This window comes from Notamacropus eugenii, chromosome 5 (genome assembly GCF_028372415.1).
Source record: "Notamacropus eugenii isolate mMacEug1 chromosome 5, mMacEug1.pri_v2, whole genome shotgun sequence".
NCBI classification, from domain to species: domain Eukaryota; kingdom Metazoa; phylum Chordata; class Mammalia; order Diprotodontia; family Macropodidae; genus Notamacropus; species Notamacropus eugenii.
This window is the reverse complement of record NC_092876.1, coordinates 9,444,767-9,463,424: the sequence shown is the minus strand read 5'-3', so window position 1 is coordinate 9,463,424 and position 18,658 is coordinate 9,444,767. Positions and strand designations below refer to the sequence as shown.

Sequence of the window (18,658 nt, the reverse complement as noted above, 5' to 3'; positions counted from 1 at the left end):
CTCATGCAGGCATGAGATCTTTGGGAACTTAACAATTTTCATTAATCATAAATCTGGAAGAAGCATGAGGTTCATTAATTCATTACCATCTCTAATGGTTAGAGTTCAGGAGCAGCTGCCTCATTGCTTCATTTGAGAAAGAACTTTGAGAGTTCCACTTAGGACTTAATATTGTGTGTGAATATTATGTAAGAGACTGCAAAATTCCATATGAGTGAATAGTGTTAAAGGAAACCCCAAAAGGCAAATAGAAGCTTTCATTCATTAGAGAAGCTATACTTCCAGGAAAAATCATTGATAATAATAATGACAACTAGCATTTATTCAGCACTTTTAAAGTTTTAAAATTTCTCGTTTTGTGTCATTGGCTTCTATTTGTTCCATTCTAATTGTCAGGGAACTTGTTGCTTGTGTAATGTTTTGCACTTCTTGTGTCAAGCTGTTACTTCCCTTTCCAACTCATTCTTCCATAGCTTTCATTTCTTTCTCATTTTGATCTCTAACACTCATTTTGTTGGCAGGAACATTTTCAACCCTTAAACAAAAAGAACAAAACAAAACAAAAGACCTTTGCTTTGTCTCTTTCAGGAATTCTGGTTGAATTCACGCATAAGTTATATTTTTCACCAAGTCTCTGCTTACAGATGTTTTGGCATCATTCTTTGCATTTGTGTCTTGAGCATTCTTGTCACCATGAAAGCTTTTAATGGTTAAAATTTTTGTTTGTTTGTTTGTTTGCTCATTTTCCCAGCCTACTTCCTGCCTTCAGACTTCATATTAGGGCTGTGCTTTGTAGAGAATGTTTGTGCTGGTCCTCTTGCTGATTTCTTGAGGGTCTTGCACTGTTGTAGGATCTCAGGGGACTGACTGGCTGGGGACTGACAAGCTTTCAGTGTCTGGTCTGATTCAGGGCAAAGCCTGATTTCCACCCTCCTGTTCTGAGTTCTACAAGCATCTGAATGTTGACCTGAGAGTTTGGTTAAGTAAAGGCAAGCAGTCTAAATGCATCCAGTTTATTCCCTTAAAGTTAGTGGTCACATAATCATATAGAGCCAGAAATCTTCTGACTGATTAAGGTAAGAATGATCAGGCTGAAATATGTTTAGGACAATCCAAGGTGGACTGTGTCCTTCAGATTTATGGTCTCCACCAGTGATTAACTAGACCATGAGAAAGGAATTTCTTAATTGGATAAGTTGTAAAAACAATAAGATGACAGAGTTGTCAAAGTTTTAGTTGAAATTATGACCCAGGATATCTGTGTTTTATTTATCATTAAAATGCCATAACATAGTATATGTCCATAAAATATTGAGTTGTGGAAAAAGTTCCATTATTTAAGATAGTGTCTTGGGTTAAGAGTCTCAGAAGAAATGCTAAGTCATCCCCAGCTGTCTGTTGACATAGGAAGAGGTATTCTCTGAGTTTACTTCAGAGAACAAAGAGAAGGTTAGTTCCACGCTCTTCTTAATTCAAGCTCTGGCCCTTATTAAATCCATAATTTACATTAACTGATAATCTTCACCAAGGTTTTGGTCGAAGTAATAGGAGACTGGTGCTGGATTGAGCTAATGTTTGCTACCTAGGAAGCTCTGCTGATTCAAAATGACAAAATTACAGATTTCCCTTAGGTCTGGAATGACCTGGGTGATACTCTATATTCTTTGGGCTAGGCTGGAGCCTGGAAGTGATTGCCTGTTCTGCTTCAAGTGTCTCAGGCACATTTCCTTTTCTTGCTTTTGAACTTGGTTCCTTTTCAGTATATCACTAGGGCTTGAGACTACTTGGAGTGAGATGGGTTGGCACTGGTCCTCTCCTCCTCTCCTGCATCTGTTACTGGGAACAAGGTATTGGGCAACAAAAATGTTAGTTTTCAACTAGGCATAGGTCTAGGGATATCTTGTATTTTTCTAGGACTTCTTCTTCCCTCAGTTATTAACTTTATTCTAGGTGCTGGCATACTGTCTAGAAAACTGCTGGTCTCGATTTCCCCTCCAGTGTCCACAAAACTCCTTGTGTCCTGTGCTATATTGGACTGGGAATAATAATGTACTGTGATTATTTCTCTTGGATTTCCCCATCAGTATTGTGTCTGATGTGTTTTCTAGATCTATTTGGGGGTGGAGGGAAAGCTCCTCTTTACGTTGTTTCCTTCTACTATGTCATAATGCTTACTTGGGTATTCCTTTTCATGTAAGCGATGGACTAGATGATTACCAAGGTCCCTTTCAAATAGAATATTTTGAATTCTGTGATAATGGTTAATCTCATTGGGATATCCGGCCATGGTAAAACATGTATAAAATCTTCAGAGTATCCTCTGCTTTGGTTGGCCACCTCTCTAAAGAACAAAGCTGGATCCATAACTAAGGTTTATAGCTAAGGAGCCAGAAGTCCAGGAATAGAAAAAATTAAAACGAATAAACAAGCATTATTAAGTATCTAATCTGTGGGAGGCACTAGGCTGAGTACTGGGAATATGAAGAGAGGAGTGAAACACTTTCTGCCCTCGAGGAACTTACATCTTAATGAATGAGATGACATATATTCATGATTATATATAGAATATGTATTGTTTCAGGTAAATTCAGTAAATATCAACTGAAGATTAACCAGCTAGGCAGCACAGTGGATAGAGTCCTGGGCCTGAAATCAGGAAGACATCTTCCTGAGTTCAAATCTGGCTTCAGAAACATAGTAGTTGTATGACACTGCCCAAGTCACAGAACCTTTTTTTGCCTCAATTTTCTCATCTATAAAATAAACTGGAGAAGGATATGACAATCTGCTCTAGTATCTTTGCCAAGGAAACTCCAAATAGGGTCACAAGGAGGCTGACATGAATGAAATAACAGAACTGAAAATTGAAATGCAGACTTTGAGCAAAATGAATTTATTAACAATGATGTATATAGCTGTTGACAAATGGATCAGACTGGCAAGCTCAGTAAGGTCAGTGACCCTAATGAGAACGAAGAGACCTCTTTAGTGACACACAGGAAAAGAGGTGTAAATTGGCTACACGAAGAAAAGTGTATTAACTCACTGTAACAATGAAGGAATGTTAATTGTTTTATGGGACTCATCTGCCTCTTATAATCTTTGTTAGGGGAACAGAACCACTGATATCAATGTCCCATTGGAGGGGATCCAGTTTCCTCTAGCTGTAGGCAAGGAAGAAAACATTTTTGGAGGTAGTACCAAGCTAAGTTGCTTGGGGCTTGTGCACAACAGAAAGACGTTCCAGGGTGCATTGGTCAGAGTAATAACGTTCCCTTTTAATTATACCTTTAAACTGACTCAGAGAGAAAAAAATGTATTCCTGAGCTGAGCTCAGGTTGGAGAAATGTGGCTGGAGCAATTTTACAAAACGAAATAATAGCATACAAAAGGGTCAATTACACCATAGAATTACTAAATGATACAAATTAAATTTAATTTCCTCAATAGAAAATGAGTATTTTGGGGGTATGTTTTTTGAACATCCCTGAGGATATGATGAGGGAATTAGGAAAAGATTCGTGACACCTGAGTTAAATCTTGAAGAATATCTAAGATTCCAGGAGGCAGAAGTGTAGAGGGAATGCATTCCAGGGAAGGAGGACAGTAAGTGCATAGTCATGGAGACTGTAGGTGGAGAATGTTATATGTGCAGAATAATGAGAAGGCAGAGAATTGGGTTCCATAATGCAGAGTGTGAGAAGCAGAATAAAATTTAAGGAGACCACTAAGTTAGGAAGGGGCCAGACTGTGAAGAACTCTAACTTTCAAACAGAGTGCTTTCTATGTGATCCTAGAGTCAATTGGGAGAGAGTGGAATTTGTTCATTAGAGGGGAGTGATACGATCAGACTTGTGCTTTAGGAAAATCATTTTGTCAGCTTTGTGGAGGTTGCACTGGAATGAGGAAAAGATGAGTCTGGGAGACCCAGAAGGTCATTACAATAGAGTAAGGTGATTGGGGCCTGAGCTACGGTGGTGACTAAGTGGCTAAGAAGAGGAGACACACACAAAAGATGCTGTGGGTATGACAAAGACAAGCTTGACATTGGCATACATTGCTTGAGAGTTCAGAAGTCAAGGATGATGCTGAAGATCCTTAATGATATTTTTGGCAGAATTAATTTTCAGCTCATTATCGATGAGAAGTCAGAAGCGGGTTATTTTATGTTCTCTGGCCCAATCCTGGACATCTGTCTGGCCAAAGATGAGGTAGAAAACCATTCCTAATAGATTAATGGCAGATGATAGAAAGAAAACATTCTTCCAGCCTGTTGCATCCTGTGGGTTCAAAAATTGTCAGTTCAAGACTTAATATTGTTCAAAAAAATGTTCTACCTTTCTAAACTTTTTCTTAACTCAGAAAGCATGTGAAACTCTTCAGATCAAGGAGAGTCTTCTATGGGATTATCATTTTTGGTTTTGATTCAAGTGTCTTCATTGAGTTAGTGGCAGTTATATGAAACTTCAAAACATAATGAAGCAAAGGGTTTGAGAAACTCTGAGGAGTAGTGGATAGTGTCTTAGAAGGTTGTTCTAAATGCTGACTCTTAACACTTGTGACCATAGATCAGGTATATGATCATAGCCTCCATTTCCTTATCTCTAAGGTTATGGAGATAACCTTGCACAATTTGTTTTATAGGCTGCTTGTGGGGAGAATTATCTGCAAACTTTAATCCTCCTGTGGTGAAGTCGTGGTGAAGCACTGACTTCTGTTCAAGTCTCACTTCTGCCTCATACTGGTGCCATAGGGTATGGGACTCTGTTGAAATCACTTATGTCGTCAGGCAATTGTGAGTCCCTAGTTGCAGAGTAGCGAGTGTACTTACAGGAATTCCCTACAGGAACGACATTACATTTCATGTGCACACATACACATCACTCTACAAAAATAAGTTATTGTGATTGAGGACTTTGAATATGAAGTTTTGGGATTCCTGGAAATAGACTGGAAATATTGCTGCAGCTGAGTATGCATGAGTGTCCATATGGCACGCAAAGATGGGGAGGGAGGAAGTGGTAGCTCCTGGTCCTCTTGCTTTCTTAGCTGTGGTCTCTCCGACTTTTTCTCTACTTGACTGAATCCCTTCCTCTCCATTTGGCCTCCTATCACATGGGTTTCCTTCCTATCACCTCCCTAGTAGAATGATGCCAGGCTGCAGAAGTTTTGAGGCTTCCACCTTTAATATGAGGTAACAGTTAGAGGAGAAGGCAACCACAGAACTGAGTCTGTTGCCACCTAGTAAGAACTGTCTATAGAGATTATCACAGGGAGACATATGCTCTGACAGCAGAGGGTCCCTTCCTAGGGAACCAGTAAGGAGACCTATAGCTGTCTGCCCCCTCCTCACTGGAATCTAAACTGTAACCCTGGCCTAAGGAATGACCTTGTCTTCCCTTGTCTGTTTCTGTGACTCCACCTGATGGTTTCCCCCTAAGCTCTTTCCTCCTGAATCCTAGATCAAAGTATGATGGATGGAAAGAATTTGGATGCTACTGCTTCCTACTTGTGTAGGTCACTTAGACACACCAGGCCTCAGGTTCTTCTTGTGTTAATAAAGGAGTTAGCACAGCCCATCTATCTCTAAGGTCCCTTCCTGCTTTGTGTTCTAGAATTGTTTGGGTCCATTTTGTCTTCCTATTCTGTGTTTATCTCCATACAGTACTTATTCTATACAGAGTTCAAATCCTTTTTAAGCATGAGTGCTTTACCTGGCTGATGAAGTATCCAGTAATAACGGGAGAAATGAGACCAGAAATCAGCGTAAAAGCAGTTGCCAGAGACATGAGAAAGCTAGCATATCTATGGGAAGAAAGATTTTTAGATCAAACAGAGCACTGATTTTCTCCCTCTGTCTCTCTCTCTCTGTCTCTCTGTTTGATTTTCTGACTATCTGTCTGTCTGCCTCTTCTTTCTTTCCTTCGGTATGGTATATATTTTTCAATTGTAGGGACCATGTATCAAAATTGAAAAGGACTTTTCAAGTTCCACTTGAACAAGAGTCCACTGACTTTATCTGTATAATATTAGACAATCTTCCTTGGCCTTATCTGTAAAATGAGAGGTTAAATGAAGTGAATTCTGAGTGATAAAATACTTTCTACTTCGTGATATACAATTCTATTAACATCCATGAAGAGTGGCTATCTAGGCTTCTTTGGAAACCCATCAATGAACAAAAATGAGATCCCATGGGAGAAGGTTTTTGTCAGCTCCACTGTCATATATTTTTGCACTGAACTGAGCCAAATCAGCCTCTTGGTAACTTCTTCCAATTTTTTCTCCACTTCCCCATCTCCATTGCTTTAATTCTGATTTCTGTGGTCAAAGAGAGCTTGTCCTTATGACTATGAGTGCCTAGCTTTATGGCCATGAACAGAGAGGTGCTGGGGACATTCTCAATGTCTCTCTGGAAGAATTAAGAGAAATCATCACAGAGCAAAACAACACAGAATAAATTTGGAATACTGTCTTCAGTTAACTGCTTTTCAGCAATCGTCTTTGTATCTTGAACTGATATGAGGTTGCCTAGTAAATAACACCTTGAATCCTGCCTTCTGCAAAAAGACATTTCTGATTCTCCCATAAGACCACTGTTTTCCCTCTGAGATTATCTTTAATTTCTCCTGTATGTATATTGTCTTTCTGTCTCCTGTATGTATATAGTTGTTTTCATGTTATCTGCTAGGGCAAGGGCAGATTTTGCTTTTCTTTGTATTACCACCCCTTATCACTGGACCTGAAGCATAGTAAGCTTGTTTACCGTTCCCGTGTTCTCTTGCTGCTTGTACTTTGTCACATCTTCATGCTGGATTATCCTCAGAAATATTTTATTTCCCAATGGACTTGTGATCACTCCTAATTGGCTGTCCCATGCATTCACTCCCTTTTCTTCCTTTCCCATTCTTGAATCCCCTTTTCCATCATCATTGCCTGTCTTCTCCTCCTTTGCTCCCATCTCTGATAAAGAACCAGATCTTCTCCTTGCCAAAGCCATCCCCTCTGCTTGTGACCTTGATTCCATCTCTCCCATTTCCTCTGGGAATTATGTCTAATAATCAATTTTGTCATTTTTACTAGTTGTTCCTGTCTTCCTAGAAACATGTCTGTGTTCCCTTTCTCTCCCCCATCTTTAAAAATCTTTTCCTTTATCTTGCAATTCCCTCAAACTCTTTCCTGTTTCCTCTCTCTCTTTTGTACCCAAATGCCTAGAAGGGTCAACTGCACTCATTTCCTCTTTTTTCTTACTTCTCACCCCCATTTATACTAATTACAAGCTGACTTCCAATACAACTCATTATGGCCACAAGTTGTCTCAAGGTTATTAACAATTTCTCAACTGCAAATCGAGGGGATTTTTCTGAATGCTTAACATAGCCCTTAACCTTAACTTAATTTCCCTGTAGTTTTGGACAGTGTCAACTACTTCCTATTCTTGGTTACTGTCTCCTAATTTCTGACCATTCCCTGTCAGTTTCTATTTTTAGCTCTGTCCAACTTTGTTTTTCCCTGTCATCACCCTAACTCACTTCTTACTCTCCTATACCCCAAGCTGCCATACTATAATGATTTTCTACTCCTTTCCCCCAAGATCAGGCAGTGGACTTTAGAGTTGGGATTTGTGTCTGCTATTCCCCACTGCCTGAGGAAGAAAAGAGAAGGCAGAGCATCTTACCTGGGAGCAATGTCTAGGGGATTAATCACGAATCCAGCGTAACACAGGGTGCTCATTGTACTAGCCAGTATCAGAAAGGCTATAGCAGTAGTGGAGTCAACATATGGGATAAGTATGGTGAATAAAGATGGGAAAAACATTCCTGGAGAGCAAAAGCACACAAAAATGACTTATACAGGTTGTCTTCCCCATTAGAATGTAAGCTTTGAAAGCAGGGACTGTCTTTTTGCTTGTTTTGTATCTTGAGAACATGGTCCTTCTGCATATTGAGTGCTAATAAATGATTGTTTCCTCAACACATTCTTGAAATAAGTGAATGGATAGAATATATGTCACTGTCCTTACCTAAGAATGTGAAGAGTTTCCGAACTGTGATGAGTCTGAGAATCTTCTTGGACAGGAGGAAATCAGCGATGTAACCTCCCAGGGTCATACTGACCCATGAAGTAAGAAGAGTCAGGGCACTCAGAAACCCGTTCTATGGAGAGGAAATTGTGGAGAATCGAGTAAAGTGGACATGTGGTTATTTAATTCATTCATTCATTCATTCATTCATTCACTCATTCATTCATTCACTCATTCATTCTTTCATTTCAGAAAGCTGCACTATTATCTGAACTGGTCAGAGAGACAGGCTATTGGCAAAAGTAGTAGATAACATTTGTCTTTGGTTCATCCACTCTACCTCTTCAGTATCCATCTTTGTTTGTTGGTGTCACTCCCCTCATTCACTGAGAGTGCAGACAAACCTATCGTTACCTTAGGTTTATAGACTTGGGACCTGAAGGGACATTGTCAACTCCCTCTTTTTTAGAGGTAAAAACTGAGGCCCAAATTGGCTTAAGGGACTAGTCCAAGATCACATAGGTAGTTGTTCATCTATCACTTTCAAAGAGGACCAATGACATTATGATATTGAGGTAAAATAGTGGAGGATGAGTGATGTATTGACTTGTGTGTGAATTGAATTTAAGTGAAGCAGAGTTGCAGGAAGTCATTTGCCTCACTCTCTCTTCCACAGTCAATGAAGTCCTGGGGCAGGACAAAATTCAAGATGACTGGCAGTGGTCTGGAATGCAGTGGTTGACTTTGGCATGTCTGATGTCTGACCAAGCTCTAAGTATTTCACAGTGCCTGATTCATTTCCCTTCATGGTCACTGGAACAGTTTTTTCTCATTTACCCATGCCACTTGAGTAAGTCTTCACATACTTCCTCCTACCACCAATGTGTTTGTGGCTTACCAGTTACCCTAAACCTGAAGCCAGGAAGACTCATCTCCCTGAGTTGAAATATGGTCTCAGACACTTCGTAACTGTGTGACCCTGGGCAAGCCACTTAACCCTGTTTGCCTCAATTCCTCATCTGTAAAATGAGGTGGAGAAGGAAATGCAATCCACTCCAGTATTTTTGCCCAGCAAACCACATGGACTTTGCCCATTATTAATTGTAGTACTAAATCGTTCTAAGGTCCCTATGACTGATAATGAAGTTAAAATCACTTCTTTACCAAGGAAATTTACATTTAAAGTAAGTATAGATGCTTATATAGGGAAAAAAAATCTAAGGAGGTATGCCTAAATCACAGTATTTCAGGCACTCTCATAGTATGTAGAGGAGCCAGTTTCAGGTACAGGGTGCCTTTCGCCATATTTCTGACTACACTCTGCAGTCATTAATTCAAACGCTATGGTATCCAATGATATTTTCCTTGGTTTTAGATCAAACATTGTATTTCAAGAGAAGTATTAGAGAAAGATAAAAGTGTCATACAGATAACTTCAAGAAGTAAAGATAACATTGGACTGGGAGTGAAAACACTAGGTTTATTTCCTTCCTGACTCTGCCACCACTATGGAATCATGGATAAATAAGTTTACCCCTCTGGGGCTTATGTTCTTTTTAAATGAGGATTTTGGACAAAATCAGATTTATTCACTTAAGATTGGTGTATTTCTTTTTAAAAATACTTTGATACCTATGTCAATAAAATTGGTTTCCTTTAAAATCCTTTGTAAATTAATCAACATTTATTGAGAACCTACTATCATCCAGGAGTGCCAAATATATACTGTATACACTTTAAGATATTATTTCAAGAAGGGACCATATGTTTCACTAGACCGACTGTCCAAAGGGTCTTTGGCACAGAAAGGTTTAAAAGACCTTGTGAAGTTTTAAGATCCCCTTCTTCTTCCATCATTCTGTGATTTGGGTTCCAGAGAGAACAGGTTTATTACTTGCATGGTGATTTATTTAAAACTGAAATAATCCTTGACCTTTTTAGCACTTGACCTGATCCTGGATACTTTGGCTTTTCATGACATTATTACTCTCTTTCTTCCCATTTGTAGAACTGTTTCTTCTCAGTCTCATTTGCTGTTTCATCATCTCCATCACATCTTATAATTGTAGATGTGACCCAAGGCTTTCTCATTGGATGTCTTTATACTCAGTCATCTAGTGACCTCATTAGTTCTCATGGATTTATTTAACATCTTAATATCAACAAATCAGACATCCATAATCTAACTTTAATCTTTCTCAAGCTCTGGCCATGCATCTTAAGTTGCCTGTTGCACACATCTAATTTAGGCATCTAAAATTCAACTCATCCAAAATATCAACTTCTCTCTCCTTGAACCCATCCCTCTCCTGAACATTCCCATTTCTGTCTAGGGTACCACCATCATTTCAGTGATGCAGATTAGCTACTTTCCATACACAGTCACTTGCCCAGTCTTATCTTTTCTACCCCTGCTGTGTATCTTGTATCTACTCACTTCTCCCCACTCAGTGTTGCCATCATTATAGTTCAAGTCCTAATCACTATTCTGGGTTACTGCCATAGAAACAAAAACCTAGATGACTTGACCGTTTTGCCTCTGGATGCTGTCTGGTTTTCTTATGAAGCAATTTTTTCCCCTTACTAAACAAGAATATCATTTCATAGGAAACATTCAAGTTACCATCTCTGTACCTTTATACTGGCTGACTTCCTCATTTCTGAAACATGCTTTTTTTCACCTCATCTTTGACTACTAAGATTACTTGTTTCCTATGACTGATACGAAAATGCGTTCAATAGGAATGCATGCCATATAAGATTGCATGCCATCTTGGGGGGCAGAGAGAGAAAATTCTAAATTTATGGAAGTGCTTGTTGAAAACTGAAAATAAATAAATTAATAAATTTGGGGAAAATAAAATAAAGAACAATGGGTAAAATGAATCCTTAGTTTCCTTCATACGGTTATGTGATGTTTTCTATGTCCAGCCTTTCCTGATCCTCCATCTCCTAGCCTTCTTCCTCCCAATTTCCCTAGTATTTATTTTGTATACTTTTATTTATTTATAACCTGTCTTCTCCAATACAGTATAAGCTGTTTGAGGGCAGGGATTGGTCCATTTTTGTCTTTGAATCCCCAGTTCCTAAGCAGTGCCTGGAACATGGTAAGTGCTTGCCTGATTAAAAAGTTCATTAGTAAGGAGTTAGGAACTCACCTTTTCGAAGTTTAAATCAAACATATTGTCTAATAGTGTTGGCAGTGATGTCGTTAAGTTGCTCATTAACCAGAATCGACAAACGTTACCGACCAGAATGGCCCAAAGTGCCATCGTCTTGATCATAGCTTTGAAGGGCAAAGACCAGCTAGGGGAATTGGCCTAGAAGGAAAATCAAACTGTCAATACTTTGATCAGGCTGTTAGAAACATTTCTATTTTTTTTTAAAAATAACTTTGATATCATTCCTCTTCCCTGGCTTCCCCCAAACATCCCTGTTCCTTCTTGACATGGTTTTCCTTGTTCCATAGACTCCTCCCTTGTATCTGAGAGGAACAAAGCAAAGCTCTCTGAGACCCTTTGCAGTCTTCACTATGTATTGTTCATTTGTTTTTTTAATCCAGCTTTATCTTTAAAGCTCTGGAGTAAAGACAGATCTTTGCACCGATTTCAATTCCCACACATTTTTGGATTATTTGCATTATCAAGGCAAGCGTGTACATTGTTCTCCTTACTCTTCGTTTGCTCTACATCAGTTGATAAGAAGTCTGGCAAGTTTCTCTTTTAGAGTTTTGCATAGTTTCAAATACTTACGACAATAAAATGTTCCATTTTGTTCATTTTGACAATTGTCTAGTCATTCTCCAACAGGCAATCAATAGACAACTTTGTGTCTAGACTTCTCTTATTATAAAAAAGTGGTGCTGTGAATATCTTACTCCTGAAGGCTTTTCTTTCGGCCCTTAACATCTTGGGAATGTGTACCTTGGTGTAATGATACTAGTACAATAGTTCTGAACATTTTGGTCACTATTATAAACAAAATTTCATATTATTTTCAAGAGTAATTGGGTCATTTCAGAGGTCAATATACACATGGTGCATATGTGTGTTTGTGTTTTAGCAGTCACCCCAACATGTGTTTTCATCCCTTATTTACTTAGTGAATTTTATGGATGAGAGGTAAAAATCTTCTAATTGTTTTAATTTGCATTTCTCTGGTTATTGGTGATTTGAAGGATTTTTGTAATAACTTTTGATGTATTGACCACTTCTAAGCAGTGTAAGTGCAACTTCAGGAAACACCCTCCAAGCCATTCAATCCAGATTGAAATTGGACATTGGATGTGGAAGTGGACATTGAAGTTGGCTACAGGAATTTTGGCTTTAAGATGGCACAGACTTTTACTAGTTGTGTAACTTCAGGCATATCACTTCACTTTATTTGGCTACTGCTTTTGTTCACCTGAAATGGGGACAGTAAAGTTTTGTTACTACCATCACCAATTATTGTAAGGATATGTATAAATTTACTTTGTAAAGCATTAAGCTCTTGAATGGTACCGCATCAGAACAGCAGACCTTATAAACAAAATCCAGTTGAGGAGAAATTTTGTCCTTTGGATATGAGCCTCTGTCCTTGCAACCTTCCCTTAGAACTTAGGATAACAACTTACAGAAGGGAAAATCAGCCAGAGTAGTTTGGATTGAGATAAATTCTTTTGTCCTGATTGCTGGAGCAAACTGAATCTTATGACAGTCACATTCTGTACAAGAGGAGCTGAACCTTTTTGCTCACCTCTTTCTTAATATATCCACCACTCATTGATTGTTAACTAGTCAGAGTAGATTTCTACCCTCAAGTACACCCCCTTTTCCAAAGGCTTCTTAAGTATTCAGTGTTCTTCAGGTGGAGTCTGTTTCTGAGAGTGCCACTGACCTAAATTTATTAGTTAGTCCTAATTAAGAAATGCATTATTAATGAACAGAAACTGTCTCTTTTCATTCATTACACTTTCATGATTTCTTGACTTGATTTCTTTGAAATTAATATCTAGGTTTGATTTCTGGTCATGGTCTTCAGGTACTCCACAACTTCATAAATTATATCCCTTCTGTTTTTAGGTCAGTTGCTTTGGCTATATTTCACATTTCCTGTAGTATGTTGGTTCTTTGGCTTTGTTTTAATATTTCTTGTCTCATGCAGTGACTGTCTTACACCTGAGGTTCATGTTAATTTTCAGTGAGTTTGTTGCTCAGTTAACGTTTTGTCCCTCTTGTTGCCTCCTGTTTGTTATCTTTCCAACTTTCACTTATTTTGTGGTGGTTGTTGTTTCCATATCCATTGTTGTGTTCATCGTGTATATTATTTTCTTGGCTCTGCTGACTTTTCTCTATCTTTTCTTTTAACTGTTTCCATGCTTCTCTGTCCTCATCACGCATGTCATTTCTTACAGCTCAGTAATATTCCATTCCATTCTTGTATTATGCAGTATTCAGCCATTCCTCAATCCATGCCCTTTCTTTTGTTTCCAGGTCTTTCCTACTACAAAAAGTAATTCCATACATGCTTTGGTGTACATGCCTCTTTTACTTCATCATCTTCCTTGAGGTGGTGGTTGTTGTCCTTCATCTTTGAAGAGGACCAAAATGACATCATCCTTGTAAAGTGAAATTTCACTGTGTCTGACTGTGACTGATTAGACCAATATGAGCTCAGAATGCTCTACTACAGGTTGGGCACAGATAGTCTGTGTGAATATTTGGGGTGGGTATCCCAAATTTGCGCATCCTGCATTTACTTTGTGCTGTCTCAATTCTGCTTTGCTCAAAGCACAGCACCTTTTCTTATGTGGGAACCCCATGGTAAGCGGTCCTGTGCCAGTGTCTCTCGTGTTGCACAGTCAAATCCAAAGTTCTTGAGAGGGACTTTGAGAGTGTCCTTGTATCGTTTCTTCTGGCCACCATGTGATTGCCTGCCCCATGCAAGTTCTCCCTAAAATAGTCTTTTTGGCAAGTATATATTTTGCAATCGATCAACATGGCCAGTCCATCAGAGTTGTGCTGTCTGAAACATAGTTTGAATACTTGGCAGTTCAGCTGGAGCAAGGACTTCAGTGTCTGGTACTTTATCCTGCCAGGTGATCCTCAGAATCTTCCTAAGACAGTTCAGATGGAAGCAATTCTATTTCCTTGCATGGTGCTGGTAGACTGTCCATGTTTCACAAGCATACAGCAATGAAGTCAGTTTAATTGCTCTGTAGAAGTTCAATTTAGTAGTGAGTCTAATACCTCTTCTCTCCCAAACCTTTCTTCAGATCCTTCCAAATGCTGAGCTAGCTCTGGCAATTTCTGCATCAACCTCTTTGTCATTCTGTACATCCCTGGAAAGTACACTACCAAGACAAGGGAACTTATCCACAGCATTGCAAACTTATCCATTTGTTGTAACTGATGTTTTCAGGTCTGGATGGTGTGGTGGTGGCTGATGGAGTACCTGTGATTCTTTGGTGTTAATTATTAGGCCAAAACTAGCACAGGAAGCAGCGAATTGATCCATACTTTGTTGCACCTCAGCCTGAGGCTGCATTGAGGGCCCAGTCATCTGTAAACAGAAAATCATGCACCAACACTCCCTCCACTTTGGTCTTGGCTTGTAGCCTTTTCCAGTTGAAGAACTTACCATGAGTAGAGTAGTTGACCTTGATGTCACATATACCTTCATTGAAAGCATTTGTCAACATGGCTGGAAATATCACGCTAAAAAGGATGGGAGCAAGCACACAGCCCTATTTCACTTCATTGGTGACTGGGAAGGCATGAGAGCTTTGTTCATTATCCAGAACCCAGGCAAACATGTCATCATGAAGTTGATATACCATATTGAAGAACATCTTCAGCTAACCAAATTTTGATATAATTTCCCATAAGCCCTCACGACTAATAGTGTCAAAGCCTTGGTCAGATCTACAAACATTGTGTACAAACCTCTGTTCTGATTCTGGCTCACAGCTGTAGAACCAGTGCACCAATGTGTTCTTATCTTTCCACAACTCATTCAACACCAACTATTCCCATCTTTTTACATCTATACTAATTCCTGAGTGTGAGGTAAAACTTCATTATTGTTTGGACTTGTATTTTTCTCATTATTGACAATTTCAAGCATTATTTACATGGGTATTAAAAGTTTCCAATTTTTTTTCAGTATCATTTGCTTATATTCTTGGGTCCCTTATCTAATGAAATATTGATTTTGGTCTTTTATATATTTGTATACATATGTATATATATTTTATGTATTTATTACCAAATCATTATCTGAAAAATTTTATATAAAAACTTTTGTTTCCTAAGCCAGCTATCATTGTTAACACACCTGTTCACTCATTGAAGAAGTAATGTATTCCTTTTCACATTCACTTATAAGTGGATGATTTATGGGGTCATCATAAACCAGAGAAAACCAGATAATACAGTAGACACAGCCAATGCCTCCTAGGGAAAAGAGGACCAAGTTAATGTTTTTAGATTTATGTCTTATTTGATGTAACTTTGCCCCAAGTAGGCATGCTTCCGCCACCCCATCTTGTAAAAGCCATTAAGAACAGAATTCTACTCTTTTGTTAATGAGCCAACATTACCCTTTTATAGGTTCATTTTATCCAAACTCACTCAGCTTTCTAACTCATATCATCATTCCCCACTTAGCAAATTCTCTAAGTTTGTTTCCAGAAGCACCTCCAACTTGGCAGACTTTTAATATCAAGGAAGTTGTTGAATATCACCGGTGCTCACAGAACTTGGAGTAATTTCTTCTTTGCTATATGTATTCTTTTCTTGTACCTGGAAAGCTCAGTGTGAATAGTGCTGAGGACTGTGGCCAGGTTTAGAAATATTTATAAAATGTTCTTTAGCAAAAATCTGTCAAAATTTTTTTATAATTGTTTAGAGCCACTCTTTTCTGTTGGAATTTCTTGCATTTGTTAGATCTTGGGCTTCCAAACTTAGAAGACTGAAACCTTTTTTCTCCCAAATGTTGGGCCCCTGAGAAAGCCCTAGCATCCCTTGCATGTGATACTTCCTAAAGCTAACAAGCAGTAACAAAATAATGGCTTGTTATTTTACTCTTCATAACAACAACATATACTTGGAAAAGCCAAAAGATACTTTGGGGTACTCTAAAGGCTCACTGAAGATGATTAGTCTGCATTGAGGTTCGTAAGTTATTTTTCCCATTAGAAGAAAAGTGTGCCATAGTTGCTTCTTCTTCTTTGTCCATTTAAATATATGCCTCTTGATGATTGTTAAATTTACAAGGGAAACAAATTAAAAACATGTCTGTTGTGAAATCCACGGATTTGAACTTTAATCAGAAAATCAGAGGCCCTTTCATTAGAACCTCAAGTAGAGGTTTGTTCAAGGCAGCTCATCTCCTGACAACTGATAATCTTGGAGTGATTTCATTGGAGCAGAAGTCTCCATATGGATGCTAGCATTTATATTCATCACCTTACATGATTCATAACTATCGCTCAGAATTCCCTTTACTAATGACCCCTCTTTAAACAGTGAGTATTTAAAGTCATTTGGGTTTGAGTTAGCTGAGTTAACATGGGGCATCAGTGATCTCCCTATGAGAGGCTGTCTTTATACTTGGATAAACTAGATCTGGTTCAAACCTTCATTTCCATGTTGATGAACTCTAAAATTGCCTTATCTGACTTCCATCTATTGTCATTCTCCCTCTCCCTCTGCCTTGCAATCCCAAACCTTTTTCTTCATTTATTCCATGACCTCCCTTGACTCATCAGTTCTTTCCCTGACTGTCACCCTTTTACTACACTCTTCTCCCTTGCCCCTCTTGAAGTGATAGTCAGTTAGTGAAATTATACACTTCTCCTGAGTCTATTGCTCCCTTATCATATTGCTGACCTTGCCCTACAAAGCCTCACTCTTTGATCTCTTCAGCTGTATCCTGCTTATATTCTTATACATCCTCACAAATGAAGGTAGAGAAAGAAATAATGGAGCTGTGTTGACTGGTTATACTACAAATTTGTGTCACATAACTTCAATTAATTTATGTTACATAACCTCAACTGGGACTGTCCTATGGCAATGCAATCTTTTTCCATTTCTCTAATTAACTCACTATCCTAATTACCAGAGTAACTCTTCCAAACCTTTTCATCCCTCCCCAAATCCCTTTCTGACTTCCCATCCTCCCTTTATTGACAAATCTAATGACCTTTTGGGCAACTGGGTGGTACAGTGGACAGAGCACTAGGTCTTGAATTAGAAAGATTCATCTTCATGAATTCAAATCCATCCTCAGACACTTTCTAGCTTATATGATTCTCTTTCCCTCAATTCTTCATCTATAAAATGAGCCAAGAAGGAAATGGCAAAGCACTGCAATATCTTTGCCAAGAAAATCCTAAAATGGGGTCACACAAGGAGTCAGACATGACTGAAATGACTCAATAACTGTAATGGCCTTTTCACAATTTTCATCCTTCTTGACATTTCACCTTGACAGTGGTGATCTCCCTCTTTTCTTGATATTCTCTTCTTCATAGATTTTGGAGACACTGCTTTTTTCTGTTTCTCCTCTTACCTGTCTACCACTCCTTCTCCATCTAGGTTGCTAGATCTTCGTCCAGATCAGTCCTTTTACCCTGGGTCCTATTCTTTTCTCCTTGAATACTAAGTCACTTGGTGATCTAATTATTTTCCATGAATGCTATTATCGTCTCTACAAGACTTAAGTTTTGTAAGGTTTAGACAAGAGTATCACCACAGGAATCATCAATATTCAGTTAAATAATTTTGCAGAGAGAACAGTTCTCAATCAAGCTTCACTGAGATGCATTTCAACAAACACCAACCTCTATATTTGGGGAACACAAAATAAGTATTTCTTGGACTGCAAACACTATCATAATTGTGTCTAAGCATTTCCTGAAGCCATCCAGCTTTCTGGGAGTGTCTCTGAGGTCAGCCTGTCCTCTACAGTAAGCTTTTGGGCTGGACAGTTCCTGGCCCCTTGTTACGTTCAAACAATATAATAATTACTGTTTTCTGAAGAACGTAATGAAATAGTTCCCTACACCCCCTTCTGTTCTGCCCCAGCCACCAGTCTGCTGTGAGCCCTTATCCTCTCACACCTAGCCTTGCAGTAGCCTACTGGCTGATTATCTCACACATCTCTTCCCACTCCAGTCCATCTATCACTCAGCTATCAAACTGATCTTCCTACAACGCAAGTCTGGCTATGCCATTCCCCTTCTTAATGAACTTTAGTAGTTCCATATAATTTCTATGCTCAAATATAAAATTCTCTGTTCAGTTTTTAAGGTCCTTCATAACTTGGTCCTCCACCGCTTTTCAACTCTTTTTACCTCTTGTAACACTTCACCCCTTCCCTGTGCCCACCCCAGCTACCTCCTCTGTGATCTGATAATGCTGGTTCCCTTGCTGTTCCTCACACGAAACACTCCATCTCCTACTCCTGGGCATTTGCATTGTTTGTCCCACATGCTTTGAATACTTTCCTTCATCTCCGTTTTTGTTGTTGTTCAGTCATTTTTCTGTTGTGTCTGATTATTGGTGACACCATTTTGGGTTTACTTTGCCAAGATAATTGAAGTGGTTTGATACATCTTTCTCTAGCTGATTTTACAGATGAGGAAGC

The 18,658-nt window shown here is 38.8% G+C and overlaps 1 protein-coding gene across 4 annotated transcripts in view; it reads right to left on the bottom strand.

Annotated features, from left to right (window-relative positions):
* Positions 1-2,877: 2,877 nt before the first annotated feature.
* The window catches only part of LOC140503285 (probable small intestine urate exporter), a 35,641-nt gene continuing 19,860 nt past the window's right edge, over positions 2,878-18,658 (bottom strand). For 3 of the 4 annotated variants that reach the window (XM_072607130.1, XM_072607129.1, XM_072607133.1), the window contains 6 exons: positions 15,341-15,459; positions 11,182-11,343; positions 8,024-8,156; positions 7,679-7,820; positions 5,715-5,805; positions 2,878-4,280 (listed from right to left, as the gene is read on the bottom strand). In XM_072607130.1, coding sequence (XP_072463231.1) covers positions 4,149-4,280; positions 5,715-5,805; positions 7,679-7,820; positions 8,024-8,156; positions 11,182-11,343; positions 15,341-15,459 — 779 coding nt within the window. In that variant the 3' untranslated portion in view covers positions 2,878-4,148. The remainder of the gene's footprint in view (positions 4,281-5,714; positions 5,806-7,678; positions 7,821-8,023; positions 8,157-11,181; positions 11,344-15,340; positions 15,460-18,658) is intronic. The other variant, XM_072607131.1, reaches the window with a different exon arrangement.